At 36.5% G+C, this 17,127-nt stretch overlaps 1 protein-coding gene across 1 annotated transcript in view; it reads left to right on the forward strand.

Moving 5' to 3' along the window:
* LOC135085698 (acetyl-CoA carboxylase) overlaps nt 1–17,127 on the forward strand; it is a 129,154-nt gene that overhangs the window by 12,526 nt on the left and 99,501 nt on the right. Inside the window, exons 2-3 of the mRNA XM_063980510.1 lie at nt 8,341–8,438; nt 10,033–10,199. Of these exons, the coding sequence (XP_063836580.1) occupies nt 8,341–8,438; nt 10,033–10,199 (265 nt within the window). The remainder of the gene's footprint in view (nt 1–8,340; nt 8,439–10,032; nt 10,200–17,127) is intronic.

Genomic DNA, 17,127 nt, shown 5'->3' on the forward strand with positions numbered 1-17,127 from the left:
TTATATTAGTTTTAGAATCACAGACGCACGCAATAACATTAATCAGTCAATATACACTTTAATGTAATTAAAAGTAACTCTTAAACTTCTATTACTAACAAATAATAACAACAATAAAAAACTAAAATTATTACAGAATATAAGAAAGAAATTACTTTAGAATCACAGAGACGTAGTTACTTACATTAATCAGTTGTTGATTAACACTAGTGCTTAAACTATTATCTTATTAAATAAATCATCAACAACAAAAGAATAATTTGTAAAATTGACACAAAATATAATTGTAAAAAAGTACGATTATTACTTCTATAATCTAATATTCGTACGTTAATCGGTCTTCATTGGTTAATCAAGTAACAACTATCGTAAACTTTTTAGAAAATGTCCTACTGTCATTTGGCCATACAAAAATTCCTTTGTTTTTTCTATAATAAAGTCGTGCCAAAGTAAAGACTCCTGTAAACCATTACACTGCTGAGATGCTGACAGATTTTCTACATGTTTGGAAATCACTTCATAATAGGAGGCGTAGCTGTGCAGTGTGTTTAACAACTCTATGATATTCGGTTGCTGTATCTTTTCCGCAAATATTTATGCTCAGTCAGTGGTTACGAGACGAGTTTATTCCAATCTGGTGCGCATTTGGAGAGAGACACCGGAATACTTATATGCTTGAGGCGTGGCACAAAAAGCTTAATAAAACAATTAAAAAAAGCAACCGAATATCATAGAGTTGTTAAACACACTGCTCAGCGACGCCTCCTATTATGAAGTGATTTCAAAACAAGTAGAAAATCTGTCAGCATCTCAGCAGTGTAATCGTTTACAGGAGTCTTATTAATGATTTATTTAAGTAGTAGTTTAAGTACTATTGTTAATCAACACCTGATTAATGTAACTACGTATCTGTGATTCTTAAATAATAATAATATTTTGTAACAATTTTAGATTTCCTTGTTATTATTTGTTAGTGAGGAGTTTTAGAGTTACTTTTTATCACATTAGACTATTAAAGTGCTATATATATTGATTGATTAATGCAATTGTGCATCTGTGATTCTAAAAGTAATCTTTAAGTTTATGACCATAATATTTTGTGACAGTTAAACTTACTTTTATTGTTAATCAACAACTGATTAATGTAACTACGTATCTGTGATTCTAAAATAATAATATTTTGTTACAATTTTAGAGTGACTTTTTATCACATTAGACTATTAGATTTTTATAATATTGACTGATTAATGCAACTGCGCATCTGTGATTCTAAACGTAATCTATAGGTTTATGACCATTATATTGTGTGACAATTAAACTTACTTTTATGCTGTAGATTTTTTAAACAGTGACTGTTAAATAAATCTGATTATTATTTACATATTTTTTTATTTTATTAACAGGTTTTATTTTCGGTATGCAATACCGAGGTGGAACCTTTTAGATCTGTGTCATCTTTCACGTTTAGTGATATACCGGGGTGGTTGAAACTTGATTTGATCCATCCGCCCCGTTAAATGATATACCGGGGCGGTTGACACTTGATGTGTTCCATCCACCCCGTTGAACGCTAAGACTATGACTACCGGGGTCGTTGAAACACTTTTTCCCATCCGCCCCGTTGACGGGGCAGATCCACCGGGGCCGTTGGGACTAACCCATTATTTTTTAAGTTACACAATAAATTACGAAATTCTTCAAATATTGACACCCCTTATGATATGGAATCTTGGATAGTTGCGTCAACTTTAAAAAAACTTGCCGCAGTAGTGTTCATCCTTTTTTTTACAAAACGATGAGGCAAGTGGTGTGAAAGTAAAAATCGTTCAAAATTTTAAGGAAATAAAATATTTTGATTAACTTTTGTGTAAAAACTGCAAGGATTCTGGGGGTTTTAAGAGTTGGGGTGAACAGCAGCACTACTTAAGTTGCCGATATAAACAGAAAACCAGGAATAATTGAAAAATTGTGGTCTTGGTAATGTAAAATATCATAAGGGGTGTCAATTTTCGTTGAATTTCATAATTTATTGTGTAAGTTAAAAAATAATTGAGATAGATTTTTTTCCTTATTTTTCCTAAAGTAATCATGACTATGTCCATCCTGTGGCGTCGGCTTATCCTTGAATTTTGGGACACGTTGTATACATAGTTGGTCAGGGAATTTTGAGAAAATTGTCAGGGAAAGTCAGGGAAAAGTCAGGGAATTTTTTCGAACATTTGCAGTGGACACCCTGATTAAAAGATGTACCGTGTTCTGCTCATTTTTAGAGCAGTATCTACACTGAGCTCTCTGCTTTTTTGCATCGCTACGGTACACTTAGTTACACCTTAGCGCAGGATTTTCTTTTTGATTCCTTGTAATGTACTATATCTTTCCTGCTACTCCTGTGTTCATTAATCTAACTTTTTGCTTATTGTGTGTCAATGTGTTTTGCAAAGAAATCATATATCAATCTATCTACCGGCGACAGCGCGTTAACCTACACACTGTGTCTTATCTAATTGCAATAAGAGCTATTTTCCAACGAAAATGCGCATTTTAAATGTTATTGCCTGTTGCAACTTTGCAGCTTATTATAAGAAGTCTAAAGTTCCAAATATACAGGGTGTCCCAGAAGTGAATCAAATTGCTATGGGAGGTAGCTTAACCTCTGTTGTCGTATCCCAAAAAAGTATAAAAAAATAAGAACAAAAAAATATTTAATTGAAACAATTCATGTACCTGAATAGGTTAAGCATAGAGCCCACTTTTATTATAATTATCACCCTTTTTTACATGTTTATGTCAAAGTCAAAGTCAAAGTCAAAATTTCTTTATTTGTTTAGACTAATAAATAGTTCTTACAAATCGTCATTTTGCTCTTAAGGAGCCTCTACATGTCTCATAATCTTTTTACCCTACCAGCGCTTCGAGACCAACATTTGGCAAGTGCTGAGAAGAAGCGCCGCAACAAACTCAGTCACCACTGTCTGCCGGTTAATATAAATAAATATAAATAGTAGTAGTAGGTAGGTACATTCGATTCAGGAGCAGTTCACTGAATTTACCATGCATTCTTGTATGGTGTTATCTTATAAGAATGGGTATACAAGATTGCATGGTATATTAAACAAGGTAGTGACGTGCTAATATCTAGACTTACATATTAAGATACTAGTAGAAATGACTCGCATACATAAATTTGAATAACTTGGATTGACCAGTCCCCGAAAGCAGCGCCTGTTCACAGACATGACGAGTGAACCAGCCATCGCTTCACTCGACCATATTAGAGGGAATGTAACGACCCGCCTCACTACGCCACCACCCCAGAGACATTTTAGTGAGAATGACAATTCCAAGTTATCTCTTTAAAAAAAAAATAATAATAATAAAGCTAAGTAACAGTCCAGATTGAGAAGCATGACACTATAACATTTGAGAAATTATTACTATTAGTTATATTTATACATTACTTTCCATTTTAATTATTTTTAGTGCGAGCATGAGAGGACCATAATCCTACTCCCAGGATGACTTATCATTAAGAAAATCTCGAGTTGTATAATAGGCTTTTTTAAGCATGTGATCTTTAACTATACCTTTAAATTTATTATACGGTAGCTCTTTATATTTATCAGGGACTTTGTTATAAAAATGGATATGAATAAATAAATTTGATTTGATTTGAAATTGCATGGAATTGCCTTAAAACGCCTATTTTGTTTATTTAGGGTCATGTGTTCAACAATGAAACACTAAAATTTCAAAGTCTCATAAAACTCTTATTTTCATAGATAGAAGTCAAATTTTTGACAGGTATGTAGGCAATTTTATTGGGTATAGGATGGCATTAACGTTTTTTTTAATTAATGTTTAATCAATCAGCAAAAAAATAAATTCACATAAATTGGAAATGTTTCATTGTGTCCACTGTTGTGTACACAATGAAACACCTCAAATTCAACAATGAAACATAATAATTAATTGTGTGTCAACAATGAAACACTAACAATTCAATATCTCGTACACCTTTTGTTTTTATAGATACGAGTCTAATTTTTTGAAGCTACATAGTTAACTTAGTTCGGTAGGTATCGGATGTCATTTATGTTTTTTTTTAAATAAATTTGTAATCAATTAGCAAAACAATAAAAACAAACATATTGGAAATGTTTCATTGTGTCCGTTCTGATCTGCACAATGAAACACTACAATTTCAACAATGGGACATTATAATGAGTGATTGATTCATATTTATTGAATTTATGAAGTAAGTGAATAATAAAAAATGCCCGAGTCCAATCAAAAGGTTTTATTAATAATTGAAATTTAATCAGACTCATCAGATTACCTATAACTAGTTAAGATAACTCCTTACTATTTGCTATTATATTTTTTTATATTATCTCCTAAATGATCACTTTTCTTCCTCTTTAGAGATTTAGTTCGCGCCATCTTAAATGAAAAATAAACATCAAATTTTAGGATAACCTAGTAATTTATAGCCTTAAAAATGATTATTTGCACGGACAGTAGATTCTGTTTGCTATATGGTATGGTATTATCTACACTAATATTATAAAAAGGAAAACTTTGTTTGTTTGTTTGGTTGTAATGAATAGGCTCAAAAACTACTGGACCGTTTTTTTAAATTCTTTCACCATTCGAAAGCTATGTTATCCACGAGTAACATAGGCTACATTTTAGGTATTTTGGAAAAACATATGTAGTCCACGCGGGAGAAGCCGCGGGCGGAAAGCTAGTATATTATACAATGAAACAATGTTTCATTGTGTCCATCATGCAACTGTTTCATTGTTGACTACATAGGGTTTATTTTAATAACCCCAAAAAAAAATCACTAATTTGTAACACTTTTAACATATAATTTAGTTCCACTTAGTCTATGATATATGTGTAATGCTAGGTAATCATGAAAAATATAAATTTATCAACCATATTTTTATCAAAAATCTTTTAATAACGACAAAAATATTTACATTTTGGTGAAAAAAATAAATAATGCTTTACAGACACGTCTTCTCACACGTGGCGCCGACACAAACTGAGGTGCGGCGGGGTATTGTCGAAAGTATCCTTACGCGATATAGTGCACGATATGGCAACGCAGCATTTAAGAAATATTGCAGTGTTTTATTGTGTACCATTGTTTCATTGTTGAACATCTGACCCTACACCTTTTTCGTACTAAATAATTATGTTATTATGACTCGTATAAATAATGCAGTTAGGCTTTTAAAAAGCGCTTACACGTCCAAGTTAAACTCTACAACTGCTTCAGGATAATAATCCGAATCCCATCACTGGTGATGGGAAAAAGCAGCGATAGAAACTTAGTCGATAAAATTGCCTGCTGCTGTTTTTCCCGAACACTATCCGGGCGGGCCTTTTCAAGAGTGAATAGGCACTTACAAGGCAGATAGGTATTATGTAGGTACCTAACCTAGGTACCTATCATTTTAGACATCATCTCATTGAACATCAGGTGCGATTGCGGTCAAATCTGCCTTGTTATGCATAAAAAACGGCTGCAATATTAATTCTAATCTTGGCTACACATACTGTCTGTTATCAGAGAGGAGTGTTTTCCTGTAGGTTATTTTAAAGGTAACATTCACTGAGAGTGGAATTAGCTATGTACATTGTTACAGGCGTTTAAATATTGCTCTGGCCGAGAATCATTTTGGTCTAATAAATTAATGAAAATAAAAGTACATTAATTAATCCATATTTTACTGAAGGAAAATAAGTAGTGAGTAGTGGAATAGAAGTAATTCAAAAACTAAATTATTTTTCAGAACAGTTCGATGGGTGCCTGGAATAAAGCCGCAATAGCCATAGCAGCAGTTTTCCGATTAAGTCATTTTAGTAAACTGCGGGTCCCTATACACCTTTTGAATTTTTTTCAGAATTTTATCTTTGAAATTGCCTGATTACCAAAAGCACTATGGATATTGAATCGTTATTCCCATTCATCATTTAAAATTTGTTGACCGGAATAATCGTGCCATATACAATGTTAAAACTTTTATTTAAATCTTCTACAAGCAAACGGCTATTACTGTATCCTTCAGATCAGCGCCCGAGGTTGCAATACTCTATTGCTGTTTTATTAATTGCACCGGAATAAAACCACAATGGACTCTTACGGAACCGACATTCAATGTATGAAGGGGCAATATGTATTTCTACCTTTTTTAAAGTATATTCTAAACACTATAACCTTATGCACATTAAATGTTACTCCAGAAAATATAACGCATCGTTTGATATACAAACCGTTTTGATACACCTCGTAGTTTAGAATTATTCAAAATTGACACTAAATCTCTTCTCCTGTAAAATTGTGTTTTGTCGATTGTGGCTTTATTCCCGGCACCCATCGAGTTATAGGTTTCAGTCACTTTTTTATCTCTCAACATCTAATGAAATAGTTGGGAAGGCATAAGAGTTTTAAACTCTTTTTAATACTTGAAACCTATAATTATGAACCCACGGCTTTTCATATGCTCGGAGTTCGGACGACTGCTTTGGCCACTGAGCTATGGAGATTATTGTCAAACAAACGCGACTTTTTCCAATTGATACTCAAATAAACACTTCATTTTTCAAATAACATCGATATATCGACAGTCACGTCCCAACACCTACGAGATGGCATCTGGCCGCGATAATAGAATCGCTCGCATTCCTATCCACAATATTAGATATCGATTGCTTCAGGAACTTCATTGAGGTGGGAATTTCTTCCCAGTTTATACTCATAGGCACGCAATTCATGTTTCGTTCGTTTATGATAAGCCTAACTAAGACGTCCACTGCTGGACAAAGATCTCCTTCATGAATTTCTATAACAACGAGTGCGCTTAGTGCGAGTTTGCATTGAACGTCGTTGCTAGCGAGTGCGTCAAAAAATCTATGAAGATTTTAGTTCTTGAAAATATCTATAGACGCTGTACAATCTGTCATACATTTCAATGTAACTTTTTTACGCAGTCGCTAGCGACGAGGTTTGGTGTAAACTCGCACTAAGCTCCCAGCAGGAAAGCGCTGGATGCAGGCCGCTACCAATCGATCAACATGGAAAACATTGGGGGAGGCCTATGTTCAGCAGTGGACGTCCTATGGCTGAAATGATGATGATGAAGCCCCCAGTTCTGCGCAGCTCTCATCTAGGTTACTTATGCCCGTTTTCACCATCAATCCCTAATTAATTGTTAAGTGACCCATGGTAACACATATCAGGCATTTTTTTTTCATGGGGGTCACTAAAAAATTAGGGATATAAAGTGAAAGCGGGCATTAAACCTTTGTTTTGTCACCTGTCACCAGCTTTGCACTGGTGGACGTCGAACCTCAACTTCGAACTCTTCCTATCTTCTGATAAAATATTTTTTTCTTTGGTTGGGTTTTTATTGGCGGCTGTACGAAGTCGCGGGCACAGCTAGTACTTTAATAAACATAATTATTTTAGTGAATGGCCAGTGAAAGTAACAATCAGTATAGCATAGCAAGTGCGTGGAGTATCACGTGATAGCTATAGCAATAAGTTTAGTATTAGAATAAAAATGTGGTGTTGCATTTACAGTACGCGTAAGTTGATAACTTACGGTAATTTTTGTTATGCTTGGCTAAAGGTCGACTGGACGAGATGCAAGGCATTAATACGCTTTTTGCACGTCATTATTATAAAATATGTGTGAAACTCCATACTGGAACGCAAACTTATCCGCACCGTAACGTAAACGTCTCGCCTCGCGGTTGATAGCGCGCGAAAGGCGATGATAGCTCCCCTTCAGAGTTGATAAGATGCGACACAAGACACAAAACTGTATTAACGTTTGCGCAGCCTCTTATTTGACGCCCTGTATTTGCTCGAATATTATAATTACCTTTAGGATTTTCCACACGCCACACTGGGTGCGTTCTGCGGTCAAACCAAAGTGAACGCAGTCCGCATCATGTATAAACAACATTGTCGGTCACAGCAACGGTCAGCGGTCGTGACAAGGCAATCTGTTAGCAGTGCGGTTTGCGTTCTATGCTCGTGCCCGCATCAATACGAAATGTATATGTAGAGAGAGACCGACAATATTGTCCATACATGATGCGGGCTGGGTTCACTTTGACCTTACCACAGACCGCAGAACGCATTCAGTGTAACAGACTCTTAATCAAACTTGTCTATGCCCCGCGCACATCCCTCGAACGCCCCACGAATGCCCCACGAACGCCCCACGAATGCCCCACGAACTTCCCACGAACTCCCCACGAACTCCCCGCGAACGCCCCGCTCACCTGATACTTTATTCAATCTCTTATGTCTTATTCCAGGTACTCCCATGGCAGACAACCAGGAGCAGCGCTGCTCTTCCAGTGAGAGCGACAACTTCGAGAAGATTGACTCCGACGAAGTCCGGCAGGATGAAAACGTACGTGACGTCATCATCATCATCATCATCATCATCATCATCATCATCATCATCATCATCATCATCATCATCATCATCATCATCATCATCATCATCATCATCATCATCATCAGGTCACTTAGTCTTCACTGCAGGAGCACGACCCTCTCTAATTTACCAGAGGCAAATGGAGGATTTGGCCTACACTCCCCACGCTGGCCAGACGGGTTGGGGAGGTCCTAGCATAGTAATCATCATCATTACTACGCATTTAGTTATTTAGTTAGTAGTCATATGATCTGAGGTATAGTCACTTTCAAGCGACTATGGAGTCGGACTGGCCGACTCGAAATCCGAGGAACGCGGGTTCGAACTCCGCCACTGGACTAATTGTGGTGACCCCACTCACAACACAAGTGTATTTAGCTTACCACAAGGGGTCAACAGGACCTAAAAACGATTTAAAAATCATTTTTAGCGTCCATTAATTCAACAAGATTGCGTTCTATCGAATCTAGAGCGACCTATTTCGCTATGAATTTGATTAGCAAACTCGTTGCCAACAAAATAGGATTTGACCGCTTGCAGGAAGAAGGAAAATAAACTATCGCTTATTATACCTAGTAGATAATAAAACGTCCCTATTTATAGGTATTTATTGTGATTTATAGTGGGAATTGAGTTCTCGATATTAAAATAAACCAAAAGGTAATATTTTTGCTGCAACAATATGTATCGCTTAGGGTTCAGTCAAACCAATACGACCACACGCGATCGGACAGCGCAGCGATGGCGACCAATGCATTTAAGTCTGGTCGCCAATTCGCCATTATCGCTGCACGCCGGCTGATCTCGAGTGATCGCGTTGGTTTGGCTGAACCTTTAGGCCCTTTCACACGTCCCGGTCGCCGGCTAACCGGCGCCGGGTATCCGGTGGTGAAGTGTATGGTCATGGTACGTAGCTTTCACATGTTCCGGCGTAATTAATCCGGCATGCCCATACACTTCACTACCGGGTACCCGGCGCCGGATAGCCGGCAACCGGGACATGTGAAAAGGGCCTTACTCGTTCACCGGCTAAACGAATCCGAACCGGGCAGCTAAATCACTAATATTACTTGTAAACTATACAATTAACGATCAAATTGCGAATGGCGAATGATTTTTAGCGAGTAGTTTAATAACTAAAGGCGAGTTAAGTACTCTACTAAATCAGTCGACTAGTGCCAACAAGGCTTTAAAGCTTATCATCATCATCATTTCAGCCACAGGACGTCCACTGCTGAACATAAGCCTCCCCCAGTGATTTCCACATCGCCCGGTTGGTAGCGGCCTGCATCCAGCGCTTTCCTGCTACCTTTACGAGGTCGTCGGTCCACGTTATGGGTGGGACGTCCCACTCTGCGTTTTCCGGTACGTGGCCTTCACTCCAGAACCTTGCTGCCCCATCGGCCGTCAGTTCTGCGTACTATGTAGCCACTTCAGCTTGCTTATTCGTCGGGCTATATCAGCGACTTTAGTTCGTTTACGGATCTCCTCATTCCTGATTCGATCTCGTAAAGAAACACCGTTTAAAGCTCAAAACCTCTTTTTCAAAATCATCCGTCTTCCACAGGGCGACCCAGTTACCTTCAAAGTGGGCGACGAAGACCCAGACCCAGGGTTGGATGAACCAGCCCACGAGGGTAGAGACACCTTTCCTAACGCACCCACACCTAACATACGCAGACCGCTGACGGTGGCTCAACAACTGGCACTTGCTGAGAGGAGAAGTAAGCTACGGTGAGTAATATTTATTTGGATTAAAACCACAGCACACTATGCTACTTTTAGAATCAACGACAACTGCACTCAGGAAGATTTAATGAAGGCTACTGACAACGCCATTCTTGTGGCGGAGTTTTGGGCTGACGCTGTGCAGGTTTGTTGTCGACACGACAAGAAGAAGCATCGACGATCATGGTAATTTTGCGAATGTATCCACGCAGCATCGCGACTTCATGCATTCGGACGCGGTATCGCCTGATTCGCTTAATAGCGACTGCTGTTGCTGCGTTAAGCTTCCGAAAAGCGACTCAATCGCCGATTTTGGTGTTTTAAGTGTGTGGTGTGGAATTTATGGTCACCACACACTGAAAAAATCAGGCTGTGGTCACCTAAACGCCGTAAGCCGCGTACAGTACAGCGACACGTAGCCGCGTCACTATGCTTACTAGGTATATGTAGAAATGTACCCCGGGACAAACTTGTTTCTATGGTTGGTTTCTTATTGGCGGTCAAGCTCTCGTTCCCACCGCTGCAACTCCTGTGTAGCCAGGATCTACAGCTTGACCGCCAATAACCCAACTAGTGAAGGTCATGTTTGTCCCGGGGGAGTTAAACTGAGGTGAGTCTAGTGTTCTTACTGACAAAAACTTAGTTTAGCTCCACACGTTGGCGCCAACCCTTGTAACTACAGCCAATGTCAAATAGTTCGTGACACCCAAAGTGGCCAAAAAGTTGACAACACAACCTTATTCCAAGAAAGACGTGTTGCGAACTTTTTGGCTGCTTTTGGTGTCACAAACTATTTGACGCTGACTCTACTTACCAACGTGATGTGCCGTGTGTTAATTTCGTAATTAATAGTTCGAAATAAATCTAAATACATATAACTCAAGAGTGAATGACTGACTGACTGACTGACATAGTGATCTATCAACGCACAGCCCAAACCACTGATCGGGCTGAAATTTGGCATGCAGGTAATATGTTATGACGTAGGCATCCGCTAAGAAAGGATTTTACGAAACTCCACCCCTAAGGGGGTAAAAAGGGATCGACGCGTACGAAGTCGCGGGCGGTCGCTAGTGAAATTATAAGTGTTAGGTTTTGTTTTTAATAATTCGGCACTTTTGCTATTTTGTTTGAAGTACCTAATAATGTGCTCACAATATAGGGTGTTAGGTAAATGGGTATATGAGCCGACACTAGCATGGCATATAAATGGTATGGTGAAGTCAGAAATTTGATATCATCATTTTATTTTTTTAAATTTTCATACAAAGTAAATTTTATAAAATCCGATTTGTATGAAAATTAAAATAATTAAAATGAAGATATCAATTTTCTGACTTCACCATACCATTTATATGACCATGTTAACATGGGCTAGTGTCGGCTCATATACCCATTTACCTAACACCCTGTATATTGAACTTAAAAGTTCTGAGCTCAAAGGACGTATGATTGCAGTCTTTAAAAGTAGGTTTATACCTAAACCTAAATTAATCTATTGTAGGTACTCTGTAGTTTACAAGTATTTTACTTGTCACCTTCAGCTCTAAAAGGGAGGCTTGGTCGACCGGTTTTTCTAAACTCTACATTTTAACTTGTTATGTTAAAACATGTTAAGTTATTCTGATTTATCATTATTCGGTAGGTAACTAAAGATAAATAATACACTTATAATTTTTTTACGTTTTATTTTTTACAAACTTCGCTCGCGTGATTTATTGGTCTTTCATCCTCATATTTTTTTGTAAAAGGCCTCTTTTAAGTTTATTTTTCCCACTAAAGATAGAGCCTCTGTATTATTTAATTAATCCTGAAGTTAATTAAAATTACCAAAGTATCAAACTTTTCTCAGATTGAGAACTAATAAATCAAAACAAATGAAATTTTTAATTGCAGTTTGATGTCACTTGTAAGGTTCTATTTTTCAAAGTTAATTGTCCAAAATGATTATTTCGTTAACTTTAACAAAATTTAACGTTTAACTCTCACTTATGCCTATGAGTGTTTTTCTTTATTTGAATTTGACATTATTAAATATTCTATCAACGTACTATGATGTCACTGACCGCGAGCCATGCGCATAGATATCAAACGCTCTAGTTTTCCAAGATTATTGCATTTTAATCACCATCCATTAGATAATTATCGAAAATGGATTACGTAATAAAATATGGAAATTCAGAATCGTGTTGTGACGTCTGTCAAGAATTGGCGGCAAAACAAGCAGTAGGTTACAAACCTCCGAGGTCCGAACACGCTCGCTCGTTTCCGCTGTGAATAAAAAAAAACACGTAAACTTTTTTTCTTGTGATTGAGTGGCCAGTGTTGTGTTTGTGTATCGAATTGGAATCCTCGTTTTTGCCGGTGATACCAAATAGTTTTTATTATTTGTTTTAATTTGCGTCAGCCTTGCAAATTATTTCTAGCGTTGTTTACTCGGATAAGTCAAGATATTTGCTACCGCGGGTCACGTATTGATATAAAAGACGTGCAATATTGCATATTATATTGCTAAGTAATACAGTAATCTAAAAATCACTGCTTGATAAATATTTGAGTTAGTTAAAGATTGACGCAATCGCCATTTAGAAGAAAAGATTTTGTCGAAACTTGAAGGTCGCGAAGATCGTTTACACATTTTGTTTCATTTTATATTCTGTGGAGTCCAAAGGTACACACATTATAGCCTTTAAGAAAAGAGGTTCTAAGTATTCACAGTGATGCTATTTTTATTTTCGTTTAAAATAAAAAAATAAAATAAGTTTTTTCATAAAGTGGGGTAGAGGTTCTATTTTTCAGTCGTTCCTTTTTTTCGTAAAAAAAAAAAGTTTTCATAACTTTTAAAGAGAAAATTGAATTTTTCCTAATCCGTTCCAAAAAACTAAAGTAATCTAACTTTATAAACGCTAACTATTAAACAACTTAGTTATTTTCAAGGGCAAAAGGACCTTTTTTAACCACAACATTAAAGCTATAAATAATTTGTTATTGGACCCATTTTTTGTTCGTTTTGCTCATAAAGACTCATCTTCAGATGACGCGCTTATAGGGAATTTTCCCCTTGTTTATAGGTACAGATCGCAGATTAATAATTCTATTTACATTAGCTTATAAGATACATTATCTTACTACTTATCAACTGCGAAAAAATCCATACAATAAGTTTGCTATAGATTCTAGTACCAAAATGTATGGAACAGCTGACTTTTTCTCGTTTGCACCATCGATCCCACAATACCTCAAAGTTTTTCCTTTAGTCTTTTTTAAGTAAAAAATTAGAAACATTTTTCAATTTTGTTCCTCCACTTAAATTATCTAAAACTAAGTAAACTAAAATAAAGAATAATGTATTTGAAACTACCCTAAAATCACAGTAGCGAGTGAATCGGCTCAAGCAATTCACAAGTTCGATTTCCAGACAGGTCAATTTTGAGTAAGTTACTTAATTTAGAACTTTACTCGGAGATCGTGAAAATTAAATGTCCTAGATGGTTTTTTTTTCATATAACAAATCCGCTATTATGAGTAGAATTTGGCAAAATGGAGATTAACATTTGTTGCAAAATCAGCTTGAATTGCCGATATCTCCCTAATGTTTGGGGAAATAAATAACAGCTTGTGTGTATCAGGGAAAATATTATTTCCTTATTTAATAACCAAAATAGGTAGGACTTGGCATTGTTATCCATTAATAATTTTATACCTGTCTAACTAAAACGCGCGCTAAGGGACAAATCCATTAGCCTCTGGTAAATTAGTCGCGCTCCTGCAGTGGAGACTAAATGACCTGACGATGTTTTGATTAATACTCTCAATACTCAATACTCAATATGTTTATTGCTTCCTTAAGTACATTTAGGTGTTACATATATTTGGAGATCATTAAGGACCCTGTTGGGCGCTGCAAACTTAAAATCTAAGGAGAGGAGGCTTCTTTTTATAGATAGAAAGTTATAGTTTAGTTAGGTAGGTACATCGTTAATTAATTTTATCGTCTAGATATTCTTTTATGGTGTAATAGCATTTCGTAGTTAATAGCTCTTTTAGTCCTGTTATGAATGTACTATTATTATTTTCTTTTAATAAATGATCGGGCAATTTGTTATATATTTTTATGGCCATATTGTAGGTGCTTGAAGAAGATAAATTTAGGCGGATGGTTGGTATTTTTAATTTATTTTTATTTCTGTTATTATTATGATTAATGTGATACTTGATTATGATTAGGACACCCAGAGATATTTAATTTTTTTACCCGACTGCGCGGCTGCGCCAGAAAAACTCTTTTGTAAAAACTGAAAAACGGTTGGATACTTCTCAGTTTTTCTTCAATAAATTCTTTGGAAGTTTTTGGAGAGAAATAATGGGAAAGTTCCATGGAAAACCCGTTATTGTCTTCTAGGTACTTTATTTTAATTTTATTGCACTTTTTAGGTCATGTCCCAAAGTAGTGGTAGAGCAATTAAGTTCTTGTATTTGATACCTCTTTCATTGCACAGTCAACGTCAAATAGTTCATGACCTTTCGTGACACACAAAGTGGCCAAAAAGTTGACAAAACCAGTTAGCGCCACTGTAGAGTAAGGTCCTGTCACTTGCTAGTAGCGAAGACAGTGGCACCAACTGGTGAGCGCTAAAGTGGTAGGAGGACTATCGCATTTGCACTCATCAAGATGGCGCCACTGTAGAGTAAGGTCCTGTCAATCGCCAGGGGTGCCAACTGTTAAGTATAAAAACGATAGCCCTCATTGTAACAAAGACGTGTTGCGAACTTTTTGGCTACTTTGGGTGTCACGAACTATTTGACGCTGCCTGGACCCATAAATGTGCCCTGAAGAGAGCATTATTTGAATTTGGGATTTGGATCAATCTATGATAGAGCGAGCCCAAAAATAATTTTGTTTTTCAGTCGTGAGTGACTTAAAGGCAAGACAAGAGCAAGGTTTATTTTTTCTTGGCTTCCGCGGAAGGGCAAGGGTTATAAAAATACGGCAGTGACGTAGACAGAGGCTCTATTTTTTTTTTAAGAAAAAGATTTAATAATGAAGGTCGAACACAGAAAATGATCGAAACTTTTTTAACCATTTCCCGCCATCGTGTTAAAAAATAGAGTTTTATATAATCTCTGACGTCACAGCTAATGTGAAAAGGTCATTAAAATGTATACGAGTATTACTATGTGTATGTACTAGTAAATACGTGTGAGTATTTGCATACAATGTTATGACGTCAGAGTCAAAAATACAAGTTTTTTAGTGATATTAGTTTTGTATTTTTGTTTGTTGTCATGTCAGACATAATACTAAATTGTCATCAGATCTTATAGTCTCCACTGCAGGAGCATGACCCTCTCTAATTTACCAGAGGTAAATGGAGGATTTGTCCTACACTCCCCACGCTGGCCAGACGGGTTGATGAGGCCTGATATTTGTTGACGTGGAAGTCTAAGGCTACGGCCGGATACTCGCGACACCGGAACGCCGCACGGTGGTCCCGATTTAATAAAACATGGACATTGATGCTAGAAGCACGAATTTTTTTTTGATGGTTACTGCTATGATAACTAATAAGGCAAAAAAATATTACAATCCTACGACGTCTATTTCGTAGTAAAAAAAAATATATACATATTTTTTGTATGGAAGAAATTACGTTTCTGTCAATTTTTCGAAATTCTTTAACGATGTCAAGATGCCGATCACACATGTTATAAAACAAGTGATTCTGTGTATTTCATGCAAAGATACTTGTCACTTATCTCTGCGTACTTTTGAGTTATCGAGGGTTGAAAAATCGATTTTTTTATATTAAATATTTCCACGAAAAATTGCCAGAATTACAATATGGTGTATAAGGGACACCTTTGATGACACATAACAACGACTCGCACTCGCGCGCGCTCGTATGCATCAGATTTTAATAAAATAAAATAAAAAAATAAGGGAAATACTTAATACAACGTTGTATGTATAGGTCCGCTGGCCGTCAAAAAGTAGCTTATACGAGAGGTTGCCCAATTTACAATATGTCCATCATTGATAACTCACACAAATATCATCTCTCTCTAAAGGATAACAAGTTTTTTTTGTTTCCAGAAGCTTTTGATATGATGGAAGCTCATAAATACTCTCTGAAGTGAGAATGAATCTCAAATTGCGATATTGCCATTTTGACAAATTACATGATGTAACTAGCGCTAACATTTATCTTCAGGTAGACACAGTTTTAAGTTAAAAGATTGTCTACTATTTCACACTGTTCTTCGTTTTGGAACAGTTCTTTGATTATAGGTAGTCGCTAATTTGGTTTTGTTAGACTCTTTCAGTTTAGCACATAAAGCGTAAACTAATTCCTCCTCAGAATGATCTAAAAGTGTTAGAGAGCGCCTCTTCTTCTGCAGAAGAAGAATTTTGCATAAATCTTCAAAAGGTTTTTTATTTATACCAGAAGTCGATGGTTGCACATCTACTTCCGCAGTCTCATCAACTGGAGCGTCTTCCTTGGTGTTAACGTTGTCTATGCGTTGTGTTAACTCGGTAAAAAACATTTTTTAAATCTATATTTTTACATTTCGGCCAGACCAATTCAGACTAAAATGACGAACGTATTGGCATTGAATTGTCTTCCGAAGATTTGAGTAATTATCAAATCATTAAGTCGTAATTTTACAAGAAATATATCAAAGAAGATATGGTCTGCTTCCAGCAGAGCCCAAAAGACATTTTTGCACCAGAATTCGCATTGGCTAGACTCTGAATTGTCTGGCCGAATTGTAAAAATATAGATTTAAACAATGTTTTTTACCGAGTTAACACAACGCATAGACAACGTTAATACTCAGGAAGACGCTCCAGTTGATGAGACTGCGGAAGTAGATGTGCAACCATCGACTTTAAGTATAAATAAAAAACCTTTGGAAGATTTATGCAAAATTC

Source organism: Ostrinia nubilalis, chromosome 29, assembly GCF_963855985.1.
Source record: "Ostrinia nubilalis chromosome 29, ilOstNubi1.1, whole genome shotgun sequence".
Lineage (NCBI taxonomy): Eukaryota > Metazoa > Arthropoda > Insecta > Lepidoptera > Crambidae > Ostrinia > Ostrinia nubilalis.